At 63.3% G+C, this 20,649-nt stretch overlaps 1 protein-coding gene across 5 annotated transcripts in view; it reads left to right on the top strand.

Annotated features, from left to right (window-relative positions):
* Nucleotides 1-20,649, top strand: part of LAMA5 (laminin subunit alpha 5) — a 58,634-nt gene that overhangs the window by 29,708 nt on the left and 8,277 nt on the right. For 4 of the 5 annotated variants that reach the window (XM_065523370.2, XM_065523369.2, XM_065523368.2 and 1 more), the window contains 39 exons: nucleotides 40-174; nucleotides 250-387; nucleotides 1,551-1,603; nucleotides 1,897-2,002; nucleotides 2,495-2,547; nucleotides 2,638-2,743; nucleotides 3,135-3,234; nucleotides 3,414-3,570; nucleotides 3,716-3,854; nucleotides 4,070-4,212; nucleotides 4,319-4,425; nucleotides 4,545-4,698; nucleotides 5,066-5,226; nucleotides 5,303-5,411; nucleotides 6,560-6,657; nucleotides 6,733-6,934; nucleotides 7,063-7,189; nucleotides 7,758-7,897; nucleotides 8,421-8,536; nucleotides 8,619-8,830; nucleotides 9,232-9,436; nucleotides 9,667-9,811; nucleotides 10,007-10,147; nucleotides 10,270-10,443; nucleotides 10,705-10,806; nucleotides 10,917-11,000; nucleotides 12,447-12,677; nucleotides 13,452-13,565; nucleotides 13,803-13,927; nucleotides 14,119-14,199; nucleotides 14,312-14,526; nucleotides 15,095-15,195; nucleotides 15,406-15,586; nucleotides 15,687-15,836; nucleotides 16,809-16,960; nucleotides 17,030-17,140; nucleotides 17,896-18,007; nucleotides 18,645-18,815; nucleotides 19,008-19,204. In XM_065523370.2, coding sequence (XP_065379442.1) covers nucleotides 40-174; nucleotides 250-387; nucleotides 1,551-1,603; nucleotides 1,897-2,002; nucleotides 2,495-2,547; nucleotides 2,638-2,743; nucleotides 3,135-3,234; nucleotides 3,414-3,570; nucleotides 3,716-3,854; nucleotides 4,070-4,212; nucleotides 4,319-4,425; nucleotides 4,545-4,698; nucleotides 5,066-5,226; nucleotides 5,303-5,411; nucleotides 6,560-6,657; nucleotides 6,733-6,934; nucleotides 7,063-7,189; nucleotides 7,758-7,897; nucleotides 8,421-8,536; nucleotides 8,619-8,830; nucleotides 9,232-9,436; nucleotides 9,667-9,811; nucleotides 10,007-10,147; nucleotides 10,270-10,443; nucleotides 10,705-10,806; nucleotides 10,917-11,000; nucleotides 12,447-12,677; nucleotides 13,452-13,565; nucleotides 13,803-13,927; nucleotides 14,119-14,199; nucleotides 14,312-14,526; nucleotides 15,095-15,195; nucleotides 15,406-15,586; nucleotides 15,687-15,836; nucleotides 16,809-16,960; nucleotides 17,030-17,140; nucleotides 17,896-18,007; nucleotides 18,645-18,815; nucleotides 19,008-19,204 — 5,348 coding nt within the window. The remainder of the gene's footprint in view (nucleotides 1-39; nucleotides 175-249; nucleotides 388-1,550; nucleotides 1,604-1,896; nucleotides 2,003-2,494; nucleotides 2,548-2,637; nucleotides 2,744-3,134; nucleotides 3,235-3,413; nucleotides 3,571-3,715; nucleotides 3,855-4,069; nucleotides 4,213-4,318; nucleotides 4,426-4,544; nucleotides 4,699-5,065; nucleotides 5,227-5,302; nucleotides 5,412-6,559; nucleotides 6,658-6,732; nucleotides 6,935-7,062; nucleotides 7,190-7,757; nucleotides 7,898-8,420; nucleotides 8,537-8,618; nucleotides 8,831-9,231; nucleotides 9,437-9,666; nucleotides 9,812-10,006; nucleotides 10,148-10,269; nucleotides 10,444-10,704; nucleotides 10,807-10,916; nucleotides 11,001-12,446; nucleotides 12,678-13,451; nucleotides 13,566-13,802; nucleotides 13,928-14,118; nucleotides 14,200-14,311; nucleotides 14,527-15,094; nucleotides 15,196-15,405; nucleotides 15,587-15,686; nucleotides 15,837-16,808; nucleotides 16,961-17,029; nucleotides 17,141-17,895; nucleotides 18,008-18,644; nucleotides 18,816-19,007; nucleotides 19,205-20,649) is intronic. The other variant, XM_065523371.2, reaches the window with a different exon arrangement.

Below are 20,649 nucleotides of genomic sequence, written 5' to 3'. Positions count from 1 at the left end.
CACATGACGCCAGGGCCTGACCCCATTGTTCCCCCGCAGCGTGCACCTGCGATCCCCGGGGAGCCCTGGACCAGCTCTGCGGGGCAGGAGGTTTGTGCCGCTGCCGCCCCGGCTACACAGGCACCGCCTGCCAGGAATGCAGCCCCGGCTTCCATGGCTTCCCCAGCTGTGTCCGTGAGTGCCTAGGGAGGAAGCAGGGGGAGGCGGGTGCGGTCTCCACTGCATGCCCACAACTATCCTTGTCCGCAGCCTGCCACTGCTCTGCCGAAGGCTCCCTGCACGCAGCCTGCGACCCCCGGAGTGGGCAATGCAGCTGCCGGCCCCGCGTGACGGGGCTGCGGTGTGACACATGTGTGCCAGGTGCCTACAACTTCCCTTACTGCGAAGGTGAGTGGGCAGGTGGCTGTGTGCACCAGGTGCCGGGCCTGTTTGTGGGTCTATGTGCTGTTCACATGCTGCCTGCCTTCCTGTGATGCTGTTCACATGCATCTATGTGCTGCGTGTACTGCGACTACGTCCCCATGCTGTGTTCGTGCCTTGTTCAGATGCTGTGCGGGAGTGTCTGTGTACTGCCCGTGTCTGCGTGCTGTGCATCTCCTCTCGTGTCTTGTGAGTGTGGGTGCGTGTGTTGTGTTTTGTAAGTGTGGGTACGTGTGTCATGTGTCACGTAAGGGTGTGCGTGTCACGTGTCTCGTAAGTGTGGGTGCGTGTCGCGTAAGTGGGTGCATGTGTTGTGTGTCGCATAAGTGGGTGTGCGTGTCGCGTAAGTGGGTTTGTGTGTCGCGTAAGTGTGGGTGCATGTGTTGTGTGTTGCATAAGTGGGGGCATGTGTCGTGAGGCGCGTAAGTCTGGGTGTGTGTGTCGCTTAAGTGGGTGTGCGTGGTGTGTGTCGTGTGGGTGTGTGTCGCATAAGTGGGTGTGTGTGTCATGTAAGTGTGGGTGCATGTGTTGCATGTCGCATAAGTGTGGGTGCATGTGTTGCGTAAGTGTGAGTGTGTGTTGCGTAAGTGGGTTTGTGTGTTGCATAAGTGTGGGTGCACATGTCATGTGTTGCCTAAGTGGGTTTGTGTGTCGCATAAGTGGGTGTGCGTGTTGCGTGTCATGTAAGTGTGGGTGCACGTGTCACGTGTTGCCTAAGTGGGTTTGTGTGTCGTGTAAGTGGGTGCACGTGTCACGTTTCTCGTAAGTGTGGGTGTGCATGTTCATGTCCTTTCACAGGTGTGTGCATGTGTTGGTACACGTGTAGTAGGCACGTTTTCACGTGCGTTTGTGTGCTTGTTCAGATGTGTGTCACACACTGTGTGTGGAATGTCCACGGGTATCCACGTTTGCATGCGTGTCCATGAGCAGGTGCTGTGTGGTGGGGTGGCATGTCTGTTGCTGCAGAGGGAGCAGGGAGATGTGTGTTTTCAGGCCGTCCATGTGGATGAGGGGCACCTGTGCTGGTCCTCAGCTCCCGTGGGACTGTGGGTTCTGGCTGGGCCTGGGACGCCCTTGGCCTTCAGGGTCGGTCACCAGGGAATGACCAAGGCCTGGTCCTCTCTTCACAGCTGGCTCTTGCCATCCTGCTGGTCTGGCTCTGGTGGATCCTGCCCTTCCTGAGGTGAGCCCAAATCTGCTCGTGTGTGGGAGGTGGGTGGGGACACAGGTCAAGCTAAAAGTCCCCAGCCGGGTGAGACCAGGGCTTCCTGCCTGCTGCTCAGTTGCCATGGCAACCCCAGGGCCTGTCTGCTGCTTAGGCTGGTCCTCTGCCCCCACTGCAGGTGACTCCTATGAGTGGGGCGGGGGCAGGTGAGGGCTCTCAGCCCTTACTACCCCTTCTCTGGGCTCTATGGCTGAGGTTTGTGGGTGGGAGAGCAGGGAGCCACTCTGACCTGCCGTCTTGTCCTCTCCCAGGCACAGGCTCCCTGTGTGTGCCGGGCTAACGTGGAGGGGCCGAGCTGTGACCGCTGCAAACCTGGGTTCTGGGGACTAAGCCCCAGCAACCCCGAGGGCTGCACCCGTGAGTGTGTCCTGGAGGGAGTATTGGGGTATAGGGGTTCCTTGGGGGACTGTACCCGTGAGTGTATCCTGGAGGGAGTGTTGGGGTACAGGGGTTCCTGGGGAGGCTAGAGTCCCTGAGTATGCTCTAGAGGCAGTGGTGGGGTATGGGGTTCCTCGGGGGATTGTACCCATGAGTGTGCCCTGAAGGGAAGTGTGTGGGGTTCCTCAGGGGAGTGCAAGTGTGCCCTGAGGGAGTATTGGGGTTCGGGGGTTCCTTGGGCTAGAGCCTATGAGTGTGCCCTAAAAGGGAGTATTGGGGTATGGGGGTTCCTCAGGGGGGCTGCACCCATGAGTGTACCCTAGAGGGAGTGTTGGGGTATGGGGTTTCTTTGGGGGGCTGCAGCCCATGAGTGTGCTCTGGAGGGGTGTTAGTGCATGGGGGTTCCTCGGGGGGCTGGAGCCAGGCTCTCCTGCCCCACCAAGCATCTGAGTCCCGCTCTGCTCTCCCCAGGCTGCAGCTGCGACCCCAGGGGCACGCTGGGTGGAGTTGCTGAGTGCCAGCCAGTGAGTCTGAGGACCAAGGTGTGGGGGATTTGGGGGCACGCGGATCAGGACCCTCCCCTGCCCCACTTCACCACCTCCTTTGGCCCCCAGGGCACCGGCCAATGCTTCTGCAAGCCCCACGTGTGTGGCCAGGCCTGCGCAGCCTGCAAGGACGGCTTCTTTGGACTGGATCAGGCTGACTATTTCGGCTGCCGCAGTGAGTGCCTCCTCGCTCATCCCGGACCACGGCCCTGCCTCCCTCAGTTCATGCTGGGGAACCCGAGGCCTGGAGGGGCGAGTGCAGCCTGGGCAGCATGAGGCCTGGGTGATGAATGGCTGCCCCTTGGTGCCAGCCTGTGCCAGGGTGCGGGATAGGGGGCGCAGCTCCTACCCAGATGCGTGGCTTCCTCTCCCCTGTCCTGCACCCGGGCAGATGACACTAACAGATCCCAGCGCCCCCACCCTCGCCCTTGCCCTCGCCCTCACCCTGGCCCTCTGGACTCTCCATCGTCCGGAGAGCCCCAGGCAGGCTTCTCAGTCTGGCTGTGAGGGGCCCCTGAGGCTGGTGGGGGCTGGGCAGCCTCTCACCTCCCACCTTCTCCCCGCAGGCTGCCGGTGTGACGCTGGCGGTGCCCTGGGGCAGAGCTGTGAACCGAGGACGGGTGCCTGCCGGTGCCGCCCCAACACCCAGGGCCCCACCTGCAGCCGGTGGGTACCCCTTCCGCACTGGATGGCGGGGAGCGGGGCAGGCAGCTTATCCTCCAGGCCCCTCTGTGTCCCTCACCATGGGCCCACGTGAGGCCTTGCCCCTTCTGGAGATTCGGGGCCGCTGTGCAGGGCCAGGTGGGATAGCCAGGCTGCACCTAACCAGCCCCTGCTGTGGCCAGGCCTGTGAGGGACCACTACCTCCCGGACCTGCACCACCTGCGCCTGGAGCTGGAGGAGGCCGCCACACCTGAGGGTCACGCTGTGCGCTTTGGCTTCAACCCCCTTGAGTTCGAGAACTTCAGCTGGAGGGGCTACGCGCAAATGGCACCTGTCCAGGTGGGCGCTGTGCCCCCCTCCCAGGCTCAGCATAGACGTGGAGCCAGGCGTGGCTGGCAGGGAGGGGTGGGCAGGCCCCTTGAAGGCCCGGACCTCAGGCTGGTGGTGGTCAGGGAGAGTGACCTGACACTCCACGCCCACCCAGCCCAGGATCGTGGCCAGGCTGAACCTGACCTCCCCCGACCTTTTCTGGCTTATCTTCCGATACGTCAACCGGGGGGCCGTGAGTGTGAGCGGGCGAGTCTCTGTGAGAGAGGAGGGCAGGTTGGCCGCCTGCGCCAACTGTGAGTGGGGGTCCCTGGGCCGCAGCCCCTGCCCCGCCCTGCCCCACCCTGCCCTGCTCTACCCTGCCCTACCCAGCCCAGCCCACTCCCAAGCCCCGCCACCTTCCTCTGGCTCATGTAGGTGGTAGGACCAGCCTATCCCCCACCCTGTAGGGGTGTAGCCTGGGGTGGCCCCAAGGGCTGGGCTCAGGAGTCTCACTCCCTACCTCCCCCAGGCACAGCGCAGAGCCAGCCCGTGGCCTTCCCGCCCAGCACAGAACCTGCCTTCGTCACCGTGCCCCAGAGGGGCTTCGGAGAGCCCTTCGTGCTGAACCCTGGCACCTGGGCCTTGCTTGTGGAGGCTGAGGGGGTGCTCCTGGTGAGGCAGGGGCTGGAGTGAGGGCTGGGAGCAGGGGCAGGGGCAGGGGCAGGGGCAGGGGCAGGGGGTGGGGCCCACCACTCTTAGAGCTACCTCTACCCTGCAGGACTACGTGGTTCTGCTGCCTAGCGCATACTACGAGGCGGCACTCCTGCAGCTACGGGTGACCGAGGCCTGCACGTACCGCCCCTCTACCCAGCAGTCTGGCGACAAGTGAGGTTCACGCGTGCGGTGGGACCGGGGTCAGGGCTGCCTGGACCCCCACTGTGCCTGGCTTCCCCTACTCAGGCTCTCTGGGGACCTGGGGCTGACCACAGCCTGTGTCCCCCCAGCTGCCTCCTCTACACACACCTCCCCCTGGATGGCTTCCCCTCGGCCGCGGGGTTGGAGGCCCTGTGTCGCCAGGACAACAGCCTGCCCCGGCCCTGCCCCACGGAGCAGCTCAGCCCATCGCACCCACCACTGGTCACCTGCACAGGCAGTGATGTGAGTGTCCTGGGACCCCACGGAGCAATGGGTGTTGTAGGACCTTGGCCCAGGGGCTGGGGGTCCTGTGGCGGTGGCAGGTTATAGGAGCAGGGCACTGCCTAAGGCAATGGAGCCCAGCACCCAGGCAGGGCGCCCCTTCCTCCTGCCTCCTGCGTGTGTGACCTCGGTGCTTGTCTGTACATGGGGTCGGCTGTGGCCTCTACGTACAGCCCAGCCCCCACCACTTGCCTGGAGCTGTCCCATCGCCAGGGCGGGACTCGGCTGAGGGGCAGGCCCTGAGGTCAGGGAGGTGCTGGAGTAGGAGGGGAGGGAGGTGGGAAGGGTGAAGGGTTGTGGGCCGCCCGTCACCCTGCCCTCCCTGCAGGTGGATGTCCAGCTTCAGGTGGCAGTGCCACAGCCGGGCCGCTATGCCCTGGTGGTGGAGTATGCCAATGAGGATGCCCGCCAGGAGGTGGGTGTGGCCGTGCACACCCCACAGCGGGCGCCCCAGCAGGGGCTGCTCTCCCTGCACCCCTGCCTGTACAGGTGAGTAGGAGCCGGTGGGGCTGGAGTAAGGGCACGCCCGGGGCTGCCCCACCTGCTGACCACCCTCCCCCCACAGCACCCTGTGCCGGGGCACTGCCCGGGATACCCAGGACCGCCTGGCCGTCTTCCACCTGGACTCAGAGGCCAACGTGAGGCTCACAGCTGAGCAGGCGCACTTCTACCTGGTAAAGACCCCTCAGACCCCCACCCCGAGGGGTCAGCTGCTTTCAGAAGATTTGAAACATGCATGAGAGGGGAGAGGACAGTTGGGGTCCCAGGTCCCCATGGCAGCTGCACCCACTCGTGCCCAGCATGTTTCTTCTGGAACCCCTCCTGCAAGTGCTTTGTGGATTCAGTCCCTTTTGATGTCCCCCCGAGCTGTTCCATGTGCTCAGGAAAGAACCTGCAGTCACAGCTCCCAGGCCCAGGAACAACGTGGCCCCACTCTAGATGCCCCCAGGTCCCAGGGCAGCCACCTCCTGGCACAGACGGTGTTGGTTGGTTGCCTGTTCTGGAACTTTCTTTTTTGTTTTTTGTTTTTTGAGATGGAGTCTTGCTCTGTCGCCCAGGCTGGAGTGCAATGGCAAGATCTTGGCTCACTGCAACCTCCGCCTCCTGGGTTCGAGCGATTCTCGTGCCTCAGTCTCCCAAGTACCTGGGGCTATAGGCACTCACCACCACACCCAGCTAATTTTTGTATTTTTAGGAGAGATGGGGTTTCACCATATTGGCTAGGCTGGTCTCGAGCTCCCGACCTCAGGTGATCTGCTCACTTGGGCTTCCCAGAATACTGAGATTACAGTCAGGAGCCACAGCACCTGGCCTGGAGCTCTCTATAAATGCCACACAACATGTTCTGTGCAGCCGCGTCTCCCACTGTTGTGTCTGCGGATAAGTTGCTGTGTTCCGAGACACCAACCTTGCGTGGCCGCACGGGGAGGGAGCACCCATTCGAGGCTTGTGCCTACTGAGCGCCGGCCTGGGCTGGGTCCTGGGAGAGCTAGGCCTGTCCCGGCCTGGTGGCACCGAGCAGCACTTGAGATAAGGGTGGGGGAACAGTGGTGGATGGGAGGACGAGGGGGAGGAAGAGGGCCGTGGGAGGAGCCACATAGGCCTGTTTGCCCAGGAACTGGCCCACACGCTGGTTCAGGGCTGGGGTTTGTGCAGCCGGAACAGGGGCAAGGGCTTCTTGCAAAGAGCAGGGCTCGGTCAGGTGCCTGGGTTTGCAGTTTCCTGGGTCTGAGTTGTGTGACCGGCCCCCGCGTTGTACCGCCTGCACTCCCCATCCTCCCCGCCCCACGGGCATTGCAGCATTTCGTTCCTCTGCCTGTAGCACGGGGTCACTCTGGTGCCCATGGAGGAGTTCAGCCCGGAGTTCGTGGAGCCCCGGGTCCGCTGCATCAGCAGCCACGGAGCCTTTGGTCCCAGCAGGTAGTGGGGCTGGGAGGGGTGTGGCCAAGGGCCCAGTGGCAGGGCTGGCTCTGACTCACCCACTGCTCTCACCAGTGCCGCCTGTCTGCCCTCGCGCTTCCCAAAGCCGCCCCAGCCCATCATCCTCAGGGACTGCCAGGTGATCCCGCTGCCGCCCGGTCTCCCGCTGACCCAGGCACAGGACCTCATGCCAGCCACGTCCCCAACCGGACCCCAGCCTCGGCCCCCCACCGCCGTGGACCCTGATGTGGAGCCCACTTTGCTGCGTGAGCCCCAGGTGAGGGCCACGGTCTCTAGAGGGACGGGGGTGTCAGGGCAGGACTCTGGGCCCCAACCCAGGGCAGGTGGTCCAGGGGGCAGCCGGGGCTCACAGCTCAGCCTGCTCACTGGGGCCCATCCCTGCAGGCCACCGTGGTCTTCACCACCCATGTGCCCACGCTGGGCCGCTACGCCTTCCTGCTGCACGGCTACCAGCCAGCCCACCCCACCTTCCCCGTGGAAGTCCTCATCAACGCCGGCCGCGTGTGGCAGGGTGAGTGTCTGGGGTGTGGGCTGGAGGGGCTACCACACACCATGAGGCTGGAACGCCTGCGCCACAGCGTGACCTGTGCTGCCTGCTTTGAGCGACAGGCAACATGATCCTATCCTGCTGTCAGTTCTCAAACTAGCTGCCCTTGCAGGCTGCAGCCCCCACCCGTCCCCCACATTCCCGGAAAAGCCTGGGTCTCGCCTCTGTCTCGTGCGCTGGGAAGCCCCGTTGTGCTCCATGGCACGTGGCGAATTGAGGACTTGCCCCAGGATGTCGCTGGCAGCACGTGCGGCCCTGTGTCTGTCTGGTTCCTGGCTTGGCCAAGCCTGGGGTCCCACACATGGAGTTGACCGGCACCTAGAGGTGTCCTGCGTGACATCTGTAGGTCATGACGCGGCCAACCCCCCTGACATGAGGAGCTGGCCTTGCAGACCTCTTGGGCACGTCCCATGCCTGTGGCCGTTGGCTAGCGGGCACTCCTTGGCTGCCCAGACGCTGCCGTCTTCGACCCTCTGGGTGTGTTGGAGGCACTGGAGATGGGCGCCTGACCCTGTCTTTCTCCCCCACCCAGGCCATGCCAACGCCAGCTTCTGTCCACATGGCTACGGCTGCCGCACCCTGGTGGTGTGTGAGGGCCAGGCCCTGCTGGACGTGACCCACAGCGAGCTCACTGTGACTGTGCGTGTGCCCGAGGGCCGCTGGCTCTGGCTGGTGAGTCCCAGCTGGTGTCCTGCTCAGGCACCAGCTGTTCTTATACTTGTCATACCACTCTGGTACACTTGGGCTGGGTCCGTCCTGGGCCTGCTGAGGCCCAGCCTTGTGCCCAGCAAAGCAGCTCCTGCCTTTGGGGACCTCCTGATCCACCTTGTGAGGCTCCAGAGGGGCCCTGGACCCTGCACCCTGCAACCTGCTGGTCAGGGTGGCCTTCCTGGAGGAGGTGGGGCCTCCAGGAGGGAGAGGGAGGAGGAAGGCGTGACCAGCAGAGATGTGGGAGGAGGAAGGCGTGACCAGCAGAGACCAGGAGGTCTCATCAATGCTGCTGCCTCCTCACACCCCCAAAGCTGCTGTTTGGCTTGGAGTGGCCTCCCCTGAGCAGCCAGGGCCTGGGGCTGGGTTGTGCTGCTGCTGCCGGGACTCTGAGCTGCCTGCAGGACCCTGGTCCTAGCCAGCCTCTGGGGGCCTCCCCGCTGCAGGCTTTGGGCCCACGGGAGAGTGACCAGGCCTCACCCCCTAGGATTATGTCCTCGTGGTCCCTGAGAATGTCTACAGCTTTGGCTACCTCCGGGAGGAGCCCCTGGACAAATCCTATGACTTCATCAGCCACTGTGCAGCCCAGGGCTACCACATCAGGTGAGCTGGGCTCTGGCAGGTCAGGGGTCCAGGGTGGGGGTCTGGGCCGGCAGCCAGCCTCACCGCTCGCCCCTCCATGTAGCCCCGGCAGCTCATCCCTGTTCTGCCGAAATGCTGCTGCCTCCCTCTCCCTCTTCTATAACAACGGAGCCCGGCCATGTGGCTGCCACGAAGTAGGTGCTACAGGCCCCACGTGTGAGCCCTTCGGGGGCCAGTGTCCCTGCCGTGCCCACGTCATTGGCCGTGACTGCTCCCGCTGCGCCACCGGATACTGGGGCTTCCCCAACTGCAGGCGTGAGTACCCCAGTCCTTGGGTGCCCAGTGGCGAGGAGTTGGTGCTAGAGCCCAAGGGGGATGGGTCGACCAGAAAGCAAGGCACAGAGGTCAGGAGAATGTTCTAGAGCCTGGCAGGGCAGCATTGCTGCCCCGTCTGCAGGCCTGGGCCCAGGACTCCAGCTTGTGGGCTGTGCAGAAGGTTTCAGGGACTAGCAGGTGGTCCACAGTCCCTGACGACATTGATTCTGAGCAGCTGCCCCCACGTCAGGAGCTGTCCAAGGCTCAGCTCCCAGGGCAGGGGTCCCTGTTCTTGTCCCCCGCCCCTGCCACACCGCCACATCCCCTAGGGCTGCATTCAGAGCCTCTGAGAGGGTCGGGACTGGGAAGAGGGGTCAGCAAACCCTGTGCCCGTCCCACAGCCTGTGACTGCGGCGCCCGCCTCTGTGACGAGCTCACGGGCCAGTGCATCTGCCCACCACGCACCGTCCCGCCTGAGTGCCTGCTGTGCCAGCCCCAGACCTTTGGCTGCCACCCCCTGGTCGGCTGTGAGGAGTGTAACTGCTCAGGGCCCGGTGTCCAGGAGCTCACAGACCCTACCTGTGACACAGACAGCGGCCAGTGCAAGTGAGAGCCCAGAGCGGGATCACCGTGGCCCCTGGCAGCCTTAAGGACAGCATTTCCTTGCGCCAGCAGGTCCTGGCCCCCGCCCTGCTCCCATTCGTGCTCCCTGGGTGCAGCAGTGCCCTCTCCTCCACTTCCGGGAGGATGCTGCCTGGGTGGGGGGTGCCTACAAAGTCTCACTTTGGTGTGAGTGACCGGGAGTGGAGGGGGCTCAGCTCCTGTCCCTGCCGCAGGTGCAGACCCAACGTGACCGGGCGTCGCTGTGATACCTGCTCTCCGGGCTTCCATGGCTACCCCCACTGCCGCCCCTGTGACTGTCACGAGGCGGGCACTGCGCCTGGTGTGTGTGACCCCCTCACAGGACAGTGCTACTGTAAGGTGAGTGAGGGCTGGGCCCGGATCTGGCCTCTCGCTCCGGCCTCAGCTGAAACAGTGTCCTTATGGGCCTTTCTGGGCAGCTGGGGCTTCCCGGAAGCTTTTGGGAGAGTCATCCCCACGGGCAAGTGGTTACCAGGAACCTGGGGTCAGGTACCTGGCACCTGCCAACCACCTTCACTGTCCTCTCATCCCTAGGAGAATGTGCAGGGCCCCAGATGTGACCAGTGCAGCCTTGGGACCTTCTCCCTGGATGCTGCCAACCCCAAAGGTTGCACCCGCTGCTTCTGTTTTGGGGCCACAGAGCGCTGCCGGAGCTCGTCCTACACCCGCCAGGAGGTGCGCCTGTAGGACTGAGGGCAGCGCCTTCTCGGGGAGGGTGTATGTGGGACTGGACGCAAGATGGGGCCCTGTGATGTGTGGGCATCCACCCGTGTGCACCCACATGTATGTGCCCACAGTTCGTGGACATGGAGGGCTGGGTGCTGCTGAGCACTGACCGGCAGGTGGTGCCCCACGAGCGGCGGCCAGGGACGGAGATGCTCCGTGCAGACCTGCGGCACGTGCCCGAGGCGGTGCCTGAGGCCTTCCCCGAGCTGTACTGGCAGGCCCCACCCTCCTACCTGGGGGACCGGGTAAGCAGGGCATCCGGTCTGGGGGAGGCACTTTGAGGATGGCCAGGACGCCTGAGAGGGTTGGGAGCCAGGAGTGGGGCTCTGTCCAGGGAGGGGGAGCTCCATGAGGGTCCACGAGGGTGCCCAGGCCCTGTCCCAGGTAGGATGAGCATCCAGGCCCAGCTCGGGGGCCCTGTGCCTGGGGTGCCCAGACCACTGCTGATGGGCTCTGAGCCTGTGGCCAGGGTCTGGCCAGATCACCTCTGTCTGTCCCGGCTCCAGGTGTCATCCTACGGTGGGACCCTCCGTTATGAACTGCACTCGGAGACCCAGCGGGGCGACGTCTTTGTCCCCACGGAGAGCAGGCCGGATGTGGTGCTGCAGGTGAGGGAGCTGCAGCTCAGCCACGTGGTTGGGTGGGTGTGGTGGGCGTGGCCCAGTGGCTCCGTGGTCCGGGCCCGGGCCGACCCTCACCTACCCATGTGCCTCCCCAGGGCAACCAGATGAGCATCACATTCCTGGAGCCGGCATACCCCATGCCCGGCCACATTCACCGTGGGCAGCTGCAGCTGGTGGAGGTGAGGGGAGCTGGCTTGGGCACCCGGGTCCCTCCCAGACCTCAGCACACCCGAGAAGGCCGGAAGGGGTCCCAGTACTGCTGTGCCCATTCTCTGTGGTGGAAAACAACCCAGGAGCAGAAGCGGGCGGGGGCTGGGGGAGTGCACACACCCGTTGTCAGACATCTTCCGCGCTGGAGTCACCCTGGGGTGTGATGCCGTCTTCCCACCTGCTTTGCGAGTCCCTGATCCCTGAGGGGTGAACAGCTGCTCAGCCGCTGTTGGCTTCCTCCTCTGTGCACTGCTCGTTAGCATCTTTTGCCCATTTCTCTTTGACTTGTGGGTCTTTTTCCGTCCTTTTAGAGGAGTTCTTTGTTATTCTTGGTGCTTACCCTCTGTCAGACTTCAGAGTAACAACCGTCTTCTCCCATCTCACAGCTCATCTGGTTTTTCTTTGCTTTTTTGTTTTTTTTTTTTTTTGAGATGGAGTCTGGCTCTGTCGTCCAGGCTGGAGTGCAGTGGTGCAATCTCGGCTCACTGCAGCCTCCACCTCCCAGGTTCAAGTGATTCTTCTGCCTCAGCTTCCCAAGTAGCTGGGACTCTAGGCACCCACCACCACACCCGGATAATTTTGTATTTTTAGTAGAGACGGGGATTTGCCGTGTTGGCCAGGCTGGTCTTGAACTCCTGACTTCAGGTGATCCTCCCGCCTCAGCCTCCCAAAGTGCTGGGATTACAGGCGTGAGCCACCATGCCCAGCCTGAGCTGTCTTTTGATGAAGTCTTATAGTTAATGTACTTGAATTTATCCTTTTTTCCTTGGCAGCAAGCGTTTTTGCATCTTGTTTGAGAAAGTATCTGTCACTACTTGATCAGAAAGGACCCGCCTGTATTTTCTTCTAGAAGTTTGACTGTTCTCTTTGTGTATTTCAATTCTTTTTTTTTTTTTTTTTTTTTTTAAGCAGAGTCTTGCTCTATCACCCAGGCTGGAGTGCAGTGGCTGGATCTCAGCTCACTGCAAGCTCTGCCTCCCAGGTTTACACCATTCTCCTGCCTCAACTTCCCTAGTAGCTGGGACTACAGGTACCCGCCACCTCGCCTGGCTAGTTTTTTGTATTTTTTAGTAGAGACAGGGTTTCACCGTGTTAGCCAGGATGGTCTCCATCTCCTGACCTCGTGATCCACCCGTCTCAGCCTTCCAAAGTGCTGGGATTACAGGCTTGAGCCACTGCGCCCGGCCGTATTTCAATTCTTAAGGCATCAGGAGCTGGTTTGTTGTGTGGTGTGAGGCAGGGATCTAGGTGCTGGCTGACCACATGGGAGACTGATTTTTCTACCTGTGTGTACCTCCTCCTGCCCCGTGGTCTTTGTGCCCCTCCATCCCCTACAGGGTTGGGGGGTCTGTTCTAGGCTTCCTGTTCTGTCCCATTGAGTGTGGCCCCACTGAGGTGCCATCCTGGACCCACAGGGGAACTTCCGGCACACGGAGACTCGCAACACTGTGTCCCGTGAGGAGCTCATGATGGTGCTTGCCAGCCTGGAGCAGCTGCAGATCCGTGCCCTCTTCTCGCAGATCTCCTCGGCTGTCTCCCTGCGCAGGGTGGCGCTGGAGGTGGCCAGCCCAGCAGGCCAGGGTACCCTGGCCAGCAATGTGGAGCTGTGCCTGTGCCCCGCTAGCTACCGGGGGGACTCATGCCAGGTGAGGTCAGGACAACACCAGACTGTGAGGCGGCTCACCTGTGCACGCCCTTCCCTCCAGCGTCTTCCCTGTGTTCCCTTCCTTGCTGCCTCTACTTCCTGTCTCCCTACTCGCCTCTCTTCCTGCCCCTGCCCTTTGCAGGCTGCTGGCCAACTCATGGGCCTGCCCATCCCCTGCTGCCCGTCTGCCTGCCCCTTGTCTGCCTGCCGCTCATCCGCCTGCCCCTCCATGCACACACCCTCCATACCCCTTCCCCACTTACTCCAGTCCCCACCCACTGGGTCACCTGGACATCCCCCACTGACCATCCTGGCATCTGCCTGTCATTCATTGCCTGTCATCCTGGCGTCTGCCTGTCATTCTGTCTGTCCCTTGCCCACTGTGCGTCTGTCCAGTTGCTAATCTGTCTGCTGTAACTTTGCTCCTTCTGTATGAGGAGGTTTGTGGTTGGACATCTCCTAGAAAGAGTGGAAAAAGCAGATCCTGGTCCACGTGGAGGGGGTGGTCACCAGCCCCAAGGCTTGGTCATTCCTGAGACAGGACATCTGTGTGACTTTGAGAGCCATGTCCTCAAACAGCAGCCAGGTGCTGGCCTACCTCCAGCCAGCCGAGGCCAGGAGTTCCTGACCAGCGTCTGACGCACCGGTGACCACACTCCATGGGTTCCCAGTGCCTTGTGCCTGCAGGATCCCTGAGGGTCTGACCTGTGAGCCTGCAGGGTGGGGCCCCTCATCCTCTCAATCGCTGATGCCACCTGCCCCCTTATGCCCTCAGGAATGTGCCCCTGGCTTCTATCGGGACGTCAAAGGTCTCTTCCTGGGCCGATGTGTCCCTTGTCAGTGCCACGGACACTCAGACCGCTGCCTCCCTGGCTCTGGCATCTGTGTGGTGAGTGGGGGCTGGCGGGGCCGGCGGGGGGCACATTCACTGAAGGCACAATCAGGCGTGCCAGGGAAGACTAGGGACTGCACTTCCAGGTCAACTGAGGTCTGGGGAAGGGTGTTGCCCAGCGGAGGACCATCTGGCCTTGGGCACAGAGTCCAAGGCAGGGGTGGTGGGAGCTGCACAGACTCGGCAGTAGGATGTGTGTGTCTACCATAGCACTGACTGTCCATTCTGCCCCAGGACTGCCAGCACAACACCGAAGGAGCTCAATGTGAGCGCTGCCAGGCTGGCTTTGTGAGCAGCAGGGAGGACCCCAGTGCCCCCTGTGTCAGCTGCCCCTGCCCCCTCTCAGTGCCTTCCAACAAGTAAGCTCCTCCAGGGATGAGGCCCTGACGGTGCCACGCTCCCTTCACCCCGCAGCGGGATGGGTTCCCACTGCCCTCTGCAGAGGCCTGGACCCCAGACGCCTGGCGTGTGTTCCAGCCTAAGCACAGTGTGTTCACCCGGGCCTGGGCACTGCCAGGGGCCTGGTGACTGATGCTGCTGGTCTTTGCAGCTTTGCCGAGGGCTGTGTCCTGCGAGGTGGCCGCACCCAGTGCCTCTGCAAACCTGGTTATGCAGGCGCCTCCTGTGAGCGGTGAGCTGGGGCCAGGGCAGCGGGGCAGGGCCTGAGTGCTGACCCCAGGATACACGAGGGTGGGGGCCACGGGCCACTGACCACTGATGGCCCCTCCCCACCCTGCTCCCAGGTGTGCGCCCGGTTTCTTCGGGAACCCACTGGTGCTGGGCAGCTCCTGCCAGCCTTGTGACTGCAGCGGCAATGGTGACCCCAACCTGCTCTTCAGCGACTGCGACCCCCTGACGGGTGCCTGCCGTGGCTGCCTGCGCCACACCACTGGGCCACGCTGCGAGATCTGTGCCCCCGGCTTCTATGGCAACGCGCTGCTGCCCGGCAACTGCACCCGTAGGCGTCGGGCTGGGAGGGATGCACCCTGGGGAGGGTTGCGCAGGGAGGAGGGAGGCCTGCTGGGCATACCCCAGAAGTAGGCTGTGTGCCTGATGCTGGGGCCCAGCCAGGACAAGATGGAGTCAGCCTTCTGTGCTCATGGTCAAGCCTTTCTCCCCCGCTATGATCAGGCTCTCCCGCCCCAACGATCAGGCCCCTTCACCATCAGACCCTCCCCCTAACCCATGATCAGGCCCCCCCCATTTCACGATCACATCCCCTCTCCCCCCACAATCAGGGCCCCCTCACGGTTAGACATCACCAGCAATGCCCTGCCACTGGCAGCGGACTCCAGCCATCAGCCATCAGAGCAGGGCAGGCCGTGGTGGGGAGTCTGCAGGTCCCTCGGGCCCAGCGGAGGCAGCTGGGGAGTGGGGCCAGGCTGGGACAGGAGTGGGTAGCTGGGTGGTCCGGCGGCCTGGAACCGGCAGAGCAGGAGGCACTGAAGTGAGGGCTTAGTGGGGTGCATAGGGGCTACCTAGGGGGTGAGAGGCCCCGGGCTGCAGCCGTGGACCCCCTTCTGCAGGGTGCGACTGTGCCCCATGTGGGACAGAGGCCTGCAACCCCCATAGCGGGCAATGCCTGTGCAAGGCGGGTGTGACTGGGCGGCGCTGTGACCGCTGTCAGGTGAGGCTGTGCGGTAAGCAGGGCTGGGTGGGTGGGGCCTGGGGACTGGAGTTGGGGCCTGGGGAGAGGCTGATAGGTGGGGCTGAGGGGCGGTGTTTGATGGGCGGAGCCTCAGGGGGCAGGGCCAGATGGGCAGGACCCCTGGCCTCCTGGTTGGTCTGGGACAGTCTTGAGGGCTGAGCAGGGCAGTGACTACAGCCTGTGCCACAGGAGGGACATTTTGGCTTCGAAGGCTGCGGGGGCTGCCGCCCGTGTGCTTGTGGACCGGCCGCCGAGGGCTCCGAGTGCCACCCCCAGAGCGGACAGTGCCACTGCCGACCAGGGACCATGGGACCCCAGTGCCGCGAGTGTGCCCCTGGCTACTGGGGGCTCCCTGAGCAGGGCTGCAGGCGTGAGTGCTGGCAGGTCACAGGAGGGTGGATGGGGACTTCTGAATGAGGGACACCCCAAGGTCCCAGGCCGGCCATGCTCACCCAAGCCCCCCACCACAGGCTGCCAGTGCCCTGGGGGCCGCTGTGACCCTCACACGGGCCGCTGCACCTGCCCCCCAGGGCTCAGTGGGGAGCGCTGCGACACCTGCAGCCAGCAGCATCAGGTGCCTGTTCCAGGTGGGCCTGGGGACCACAGCGTCCACTGTGAAGGTGCGTCCTCAACACCCCACTTCCCCACACCTGGGTGGAGTGGGAATCCAAGTCCTACACTGCCTGGTGACCCCTGTGTTAACTTCAACCTCCCAGAGTGGTCCCAGCTGCCTTCCATTTCCCAAGAGACCCATGCCTGTCCAACTCCATGCTGAGGAGCGCTGTGGCTCCAATGCTGGCTGTACCCCTCTACTGTCCTTAGCCTTCCTGTGTGCCCTGGCCCCACCCCATCTGCTGGCCCTGCCTCCCCCACTGACCCCACCCCTCCACTGGCCCCGCCTCACCCTCTGGCCCTGCCCCTCCACTGGCCCCACCTCTTTTACTGGCCCTGCCCCTCCACTGGCTGCACTTCCTCCACTGGCCCCGCCCCCCCACTGGCCCCGCCCCTCCACTGGCCCTGCCCCCTCACTGGCCTCACCTCCATTGGTCCCACCCCTTCACTGGCCATGGCCCCTCCACTGGCCCCACCCCCTCCACTGGCCCCACCGCCTCACCCCCACCCCACTGTATATTCTCCCCATCCTTTTGTGGATTCCTGGTACCCACTCAGTTCCCTGCTGACCTAACTCCTATAATGACCTTTCAGGAAGCCCCATGCTGTTCTTTGACCTCCACTAACCTTGTCATTTTCATCCCAGCCCAGTCGCCTGTGCCAACCCCATGATGACCTCATGACCCCACCCTGACCCATTCCTCCGGCTTCCCCCATGACCCTGGTGCCGGCTCCAACCCCTTGTGCTGGTCCTACCTTCTCCCTGGGTGACCCCATGCCCTTCACCCCTATCAGACTCCTACCTTGACCCCATGACTCTGCCAGAACCCTGGGACCTCCCCACGGGTCCTGTGTCCCTAAGCTGACCTCATGACCCTCTGGCTGAGCCCTCCCCACCCGGATGACCCCAGGGCCCCAGCTGATCATTCTCCCCTGACCTGACCCCATGACACTGACCTGTGAACCCACATTGCCTGCAGTGTGTGACCACTGTGTGGTCCTGCTCCTGGACGACCTGGAACGGGCCGGCACCCTCCTCCCCGCCATCCGCGAGCAACTGCGTGGCATCAATGCCAGCTCTGTGGCCTGGGCCCGTCTGCACAGGCTGAACGCCTCCATCACTGACCTACAGGTACTGAGCGTCCCGGCCTTCCCTCCCCAACCTGGGCCAGTGTATGCCCTCACCTTCCACTCTCCGCAGAGCCAGCTCCGGAGCCCCCTGGGCCCCCGCCACGAGACGGCGCAGCAGCTGGAGGTGCTGGAGCAGCAAAGCACAAGCCTTGGGCAGGATGCACAGCAGCTGGACAGCCAGGCAGGAGCCCCAAGACCCCCCAGGGCCCTGGGAGGCTTTCCCCTGTGTTTCCCGTGGTTCGCTCGTCCTCATTCAGCAGATGTTCCTTCACGCCTTGCTCATGTGTCAGTGCAGGGGACAGGAGCTCGAGAATCTTAGGGCTTGACCAGGTCACTGAATTACTATCTAAACTACTTAATACAGTTGTTTACAGTGTATAATATCACTTAAATGTCTTTTTTGTTTTTTTTTCTTTTTAGACAGAGTTTCGCTCTTGTTGCCCAGGCTGGAGTGCAATGGCGCAATCTCAGTCCACCATAACCTCTGCCTCCTGGGTTCAAGCGATTCTTCTGCCTCAGCCTCCTGAGTAGCTGGGATTACAGGCATGCACCACCACGCCCGGCTAATTTTGTATTTTAGTACAGATGGGGTTTCTCCATTTTGGTCAGGCTGGTCTCGAACTCCTGACCTCAGGTGATCTGCCCATCTCGGCCTCCCAAAGTGCTGGGGTTACAGACATGAGCCACCGTGGCTGGCCTCAAATGTCTTAATGAGTAACTGTTTCATTAAATTGACAAGAAGTAATAAATGGCAAGTAATAACTAATTATTTTAGGTAAGTAACAAATGATAAATAACAAGTCATCAGACAGAGAATTAAATAGATAAGAAGTCCCTCTTCCCTGGGACCCTCAGCGCCCCCAGACCCCAGGCCCTCCCTTGCCACCCTGACCCTCGCCTACCAGCGGCGTGGGCTAGTGGGTTCTGCCTCCACAGGCCGCAGGGACCCGAGAGCAGGCGAGCCGATTGCTGGCCGGCACCGAGGCCACGCTGGGCCGGGCGAAGACGCTGTTGGCGGCTATCCGGGCTGTGGACCGCACCCTGAGCGGTAGGGGCCGGCCCAGCCAGGCTCAGGGCTCAGAGCCAGGAGGGCTGCCTGGGGCAGGGGCGGGGGTGCCTGGCCAAGCTCGGCCTGGAAGAACAGGCAGGGTCTGTCTGCTTAGATGGGAGACGGCGCCTCGAGTGAACAGTAGTAGGGCAGGGTCGGGAGGTCGGCGACACAGCCGTGTGGCCAAACAGGTGGCCCCAGGAGACATCAGACCCCTCGACAGCCTCCCCAGGAAACGTGCTGGTTAGATGTTCACGCTCACAGATGTGCCGTAGTACACGCTGAGACACAGGACTTAGGAGAGACTTGGTTCCCTGAGCCTGCCTAACAGGACCTGCTGGCCCAGACTGAGGGTTGGCAGGGGGTGCCATTTCAGAGAGATGACCAGGGGGCAGGGTGGGCCAGGCGGCGAGGGGAAGGACGAGAAGGCCTCGGAAGCCAGCTGAGCAGAGTGGTGTCAGGGTGTTGGGGCAGCCGTGGCCTTTGGCCCAGGGGCTCTAGGGGCCACCCAGGTGCACTTAGGTTCTGGGCCGCTGGCCTGCCAAGGGTGGCGGGGCCGGGGTCTTAGGCTTGGAAGCCAGCAGGCAGGTGCACTAGTACGGGTGGCCCCAGGCTCTGACGACCCCCTGCCCCACAGAGCTCATGTCCCAGACCGGCCACCTGGGGCTGGCCAATGCCTCGGCTCTGTCAGGCGAGCAGCTGCGCCGGACGCTGGCCGAGGTGGAGCGGCTGCTCTGGGAGATGCGGGCCCGGGACCTGGGGGCCCCGCGGGCAGCTGCTGAGGCTGAGTTGGCTGCAGCGCAGAGACGTGAGTGGTGCTGGCCCTGGCAGGCGGGGTGGGGAGAGGCAGGGACCTGGGAGCTCCAAGGGGGAGGTCAGCGTGGAGTGGCATCAGGTGGGTATCACAGGGCAGAGGGGACTGGTGGTCACCAAGTGGAGACCGGGGGTCACAAAGGAGCCTGGCTTCCAGAGTGACCACCCTCACCCCGGTCTCGGCTAGTGCTGGCCCGAGTGCAGGAGCAGCTGAGCAACCTCTGGGAGGAGAACCAGGCACTGGCCACACACACCCGCGACCGGCTGGCCCAGCATGAGGCCAGTCTCATGGACCTTCGAGAGGCCTTGAACCGGGCAGTGGACGTCACGCGGGAGGCCCAGGAGCTCAACAGCCGCAACCAGGAGCGCCTGGAGGAAGCCCTGGTGAGGACCCCGGACTTGCCCTTGCTCCTGCTCCTCTTCCTGTCTCCTCCCTGCCATTCTTCTCCCTTCCCACTCCTCCCCTTCCCCCTCCCCTTCTCCTCCCCCTCCCCCTCCCCCTCCCCCTCCTTCCATCTCCCCCTCCCTCTTTCCATCTCCCCCTCCCCCTCCCCCTCTTCCCTCTCCCCCTTTCCCCCCTCCTCCCCCTCTTCCCTCTCCCCCTTCCCCCTCCTCCCTCTCCCCCTTTCCCCCCTCCTCCCCCTCTTCCCTCTCCCCCTTCCCCCTCCTCCCCCTCCTCCCCCTCTTCCCTCTCCCCCTTTCCCCCCTCCTCCCCCTCTTCACTCTCCCCCCTCCTCCCCCTCTTCCCTCTCCTCCCTCTCCCCCTTTCCCCCCTCCTCCCCCTCTTCCCTCTCCCCCCTCCTCCCCCTCTTCCCTCTCCCCCTTTCCCCTTCCTCCCCCTCTTCCCTCTCCCCCTTCCCCGTCCTCCCCCTCCTCCCCCTCTTCCCTCTCCCCCTTTCCCCTCTCCTCCCCCTCTTCCCTCTCCCCCTTCCCCCCTCCTTCCCCTCTTCCCTCTTCCCTCTCCCCCTTTCCCCCCTCCTCCCCCTCCCCCTTCCCCCCTCCTTCCCCTCTTCCCTCTTCCCTCTCCCCCTTTCCCCCCTCCTCCCCCTCCCCCTTTCCCCCTCCTCCCCCTCTTCCCTCTCCCCCTTTCCCCCCCTTCCCTCTCCCCCTTTCCCCCCTTCCCTCTCCCCCTTTCCCCCCTTCCCTCTCCCCCTTTCCCCCCTCCTCCCCCTCCCCCTTTCCCCCCTCCTCCCCCTCTTCCCTCTCCCCCTCCTCCCCCTCTTCCCTCTCCCCCTTTCCCCCCTCCTCCCCCTCTTCCCTCTCCCCCTTTCCCCCCTCCTCCCCTTTTCCCCCCTCCTCCCCCTTTCCCCCCTCCTCCATCTCCCCTCCTCTCCCCTCCCCCTCCTCTCCCCTCCCCCTCCTCTCCCCCTTCTTTCCCCTCCCCCTCCTCTCCCCCCCCTCCTCTCCCCCTCCTCTCCACTCCCTCCTCTCCCTCCTCTCCCTCCCTATTCTCTCCCTCCTCCCCCTCCCTATTCTCTCCCTCTTCCCTCTCTCCACTTCCCCCTCCTCCTCCCTCTTCTCCTGTCCTCTCCCTCCCCCATCTCCATCCGCTCATCCTTCCCCTTTTGTTTCCTCCTCCCCCTCGCCCTCCTTGTCCCTCCCCACTCCTGATCCCTCCCCTGGCCTCCCCTATTCTCTTCTCCCCCTTCTCCTCCTTGTCCCTCCCCACCCCCTCCCATCCTTTCCCCCTCTCTTTCCACTTTCCCCTCCCCCCTCCTCCTTCCCTCACACTCACACGTCCTGCCCCTCCCCTCCTCCCCCCTCCTCACCCCCCATACTCACTCTCTTTTCTTCTCCCTTCCCTGCCCCACTGTCCACCCCATCATATC

This window comes from Macaca fascicularis, chromosome 10, assembly GCF_037993035.2.
Source record: "Macaca fascicularis isolate 582-1 chromosome 10, T2T-MFA8v1.1".
Classification (NCBI taxonomy): Eukaryota; Metazoa; Chordata; class Mammalia; order Primates; family Cercopithecidae; genus Macaca; species Macaca fascicularis.
Note: the sequence above shows the minus strand (reverse complement) of the source record. Positions and strands in the feature narration are given on the sequence as shown.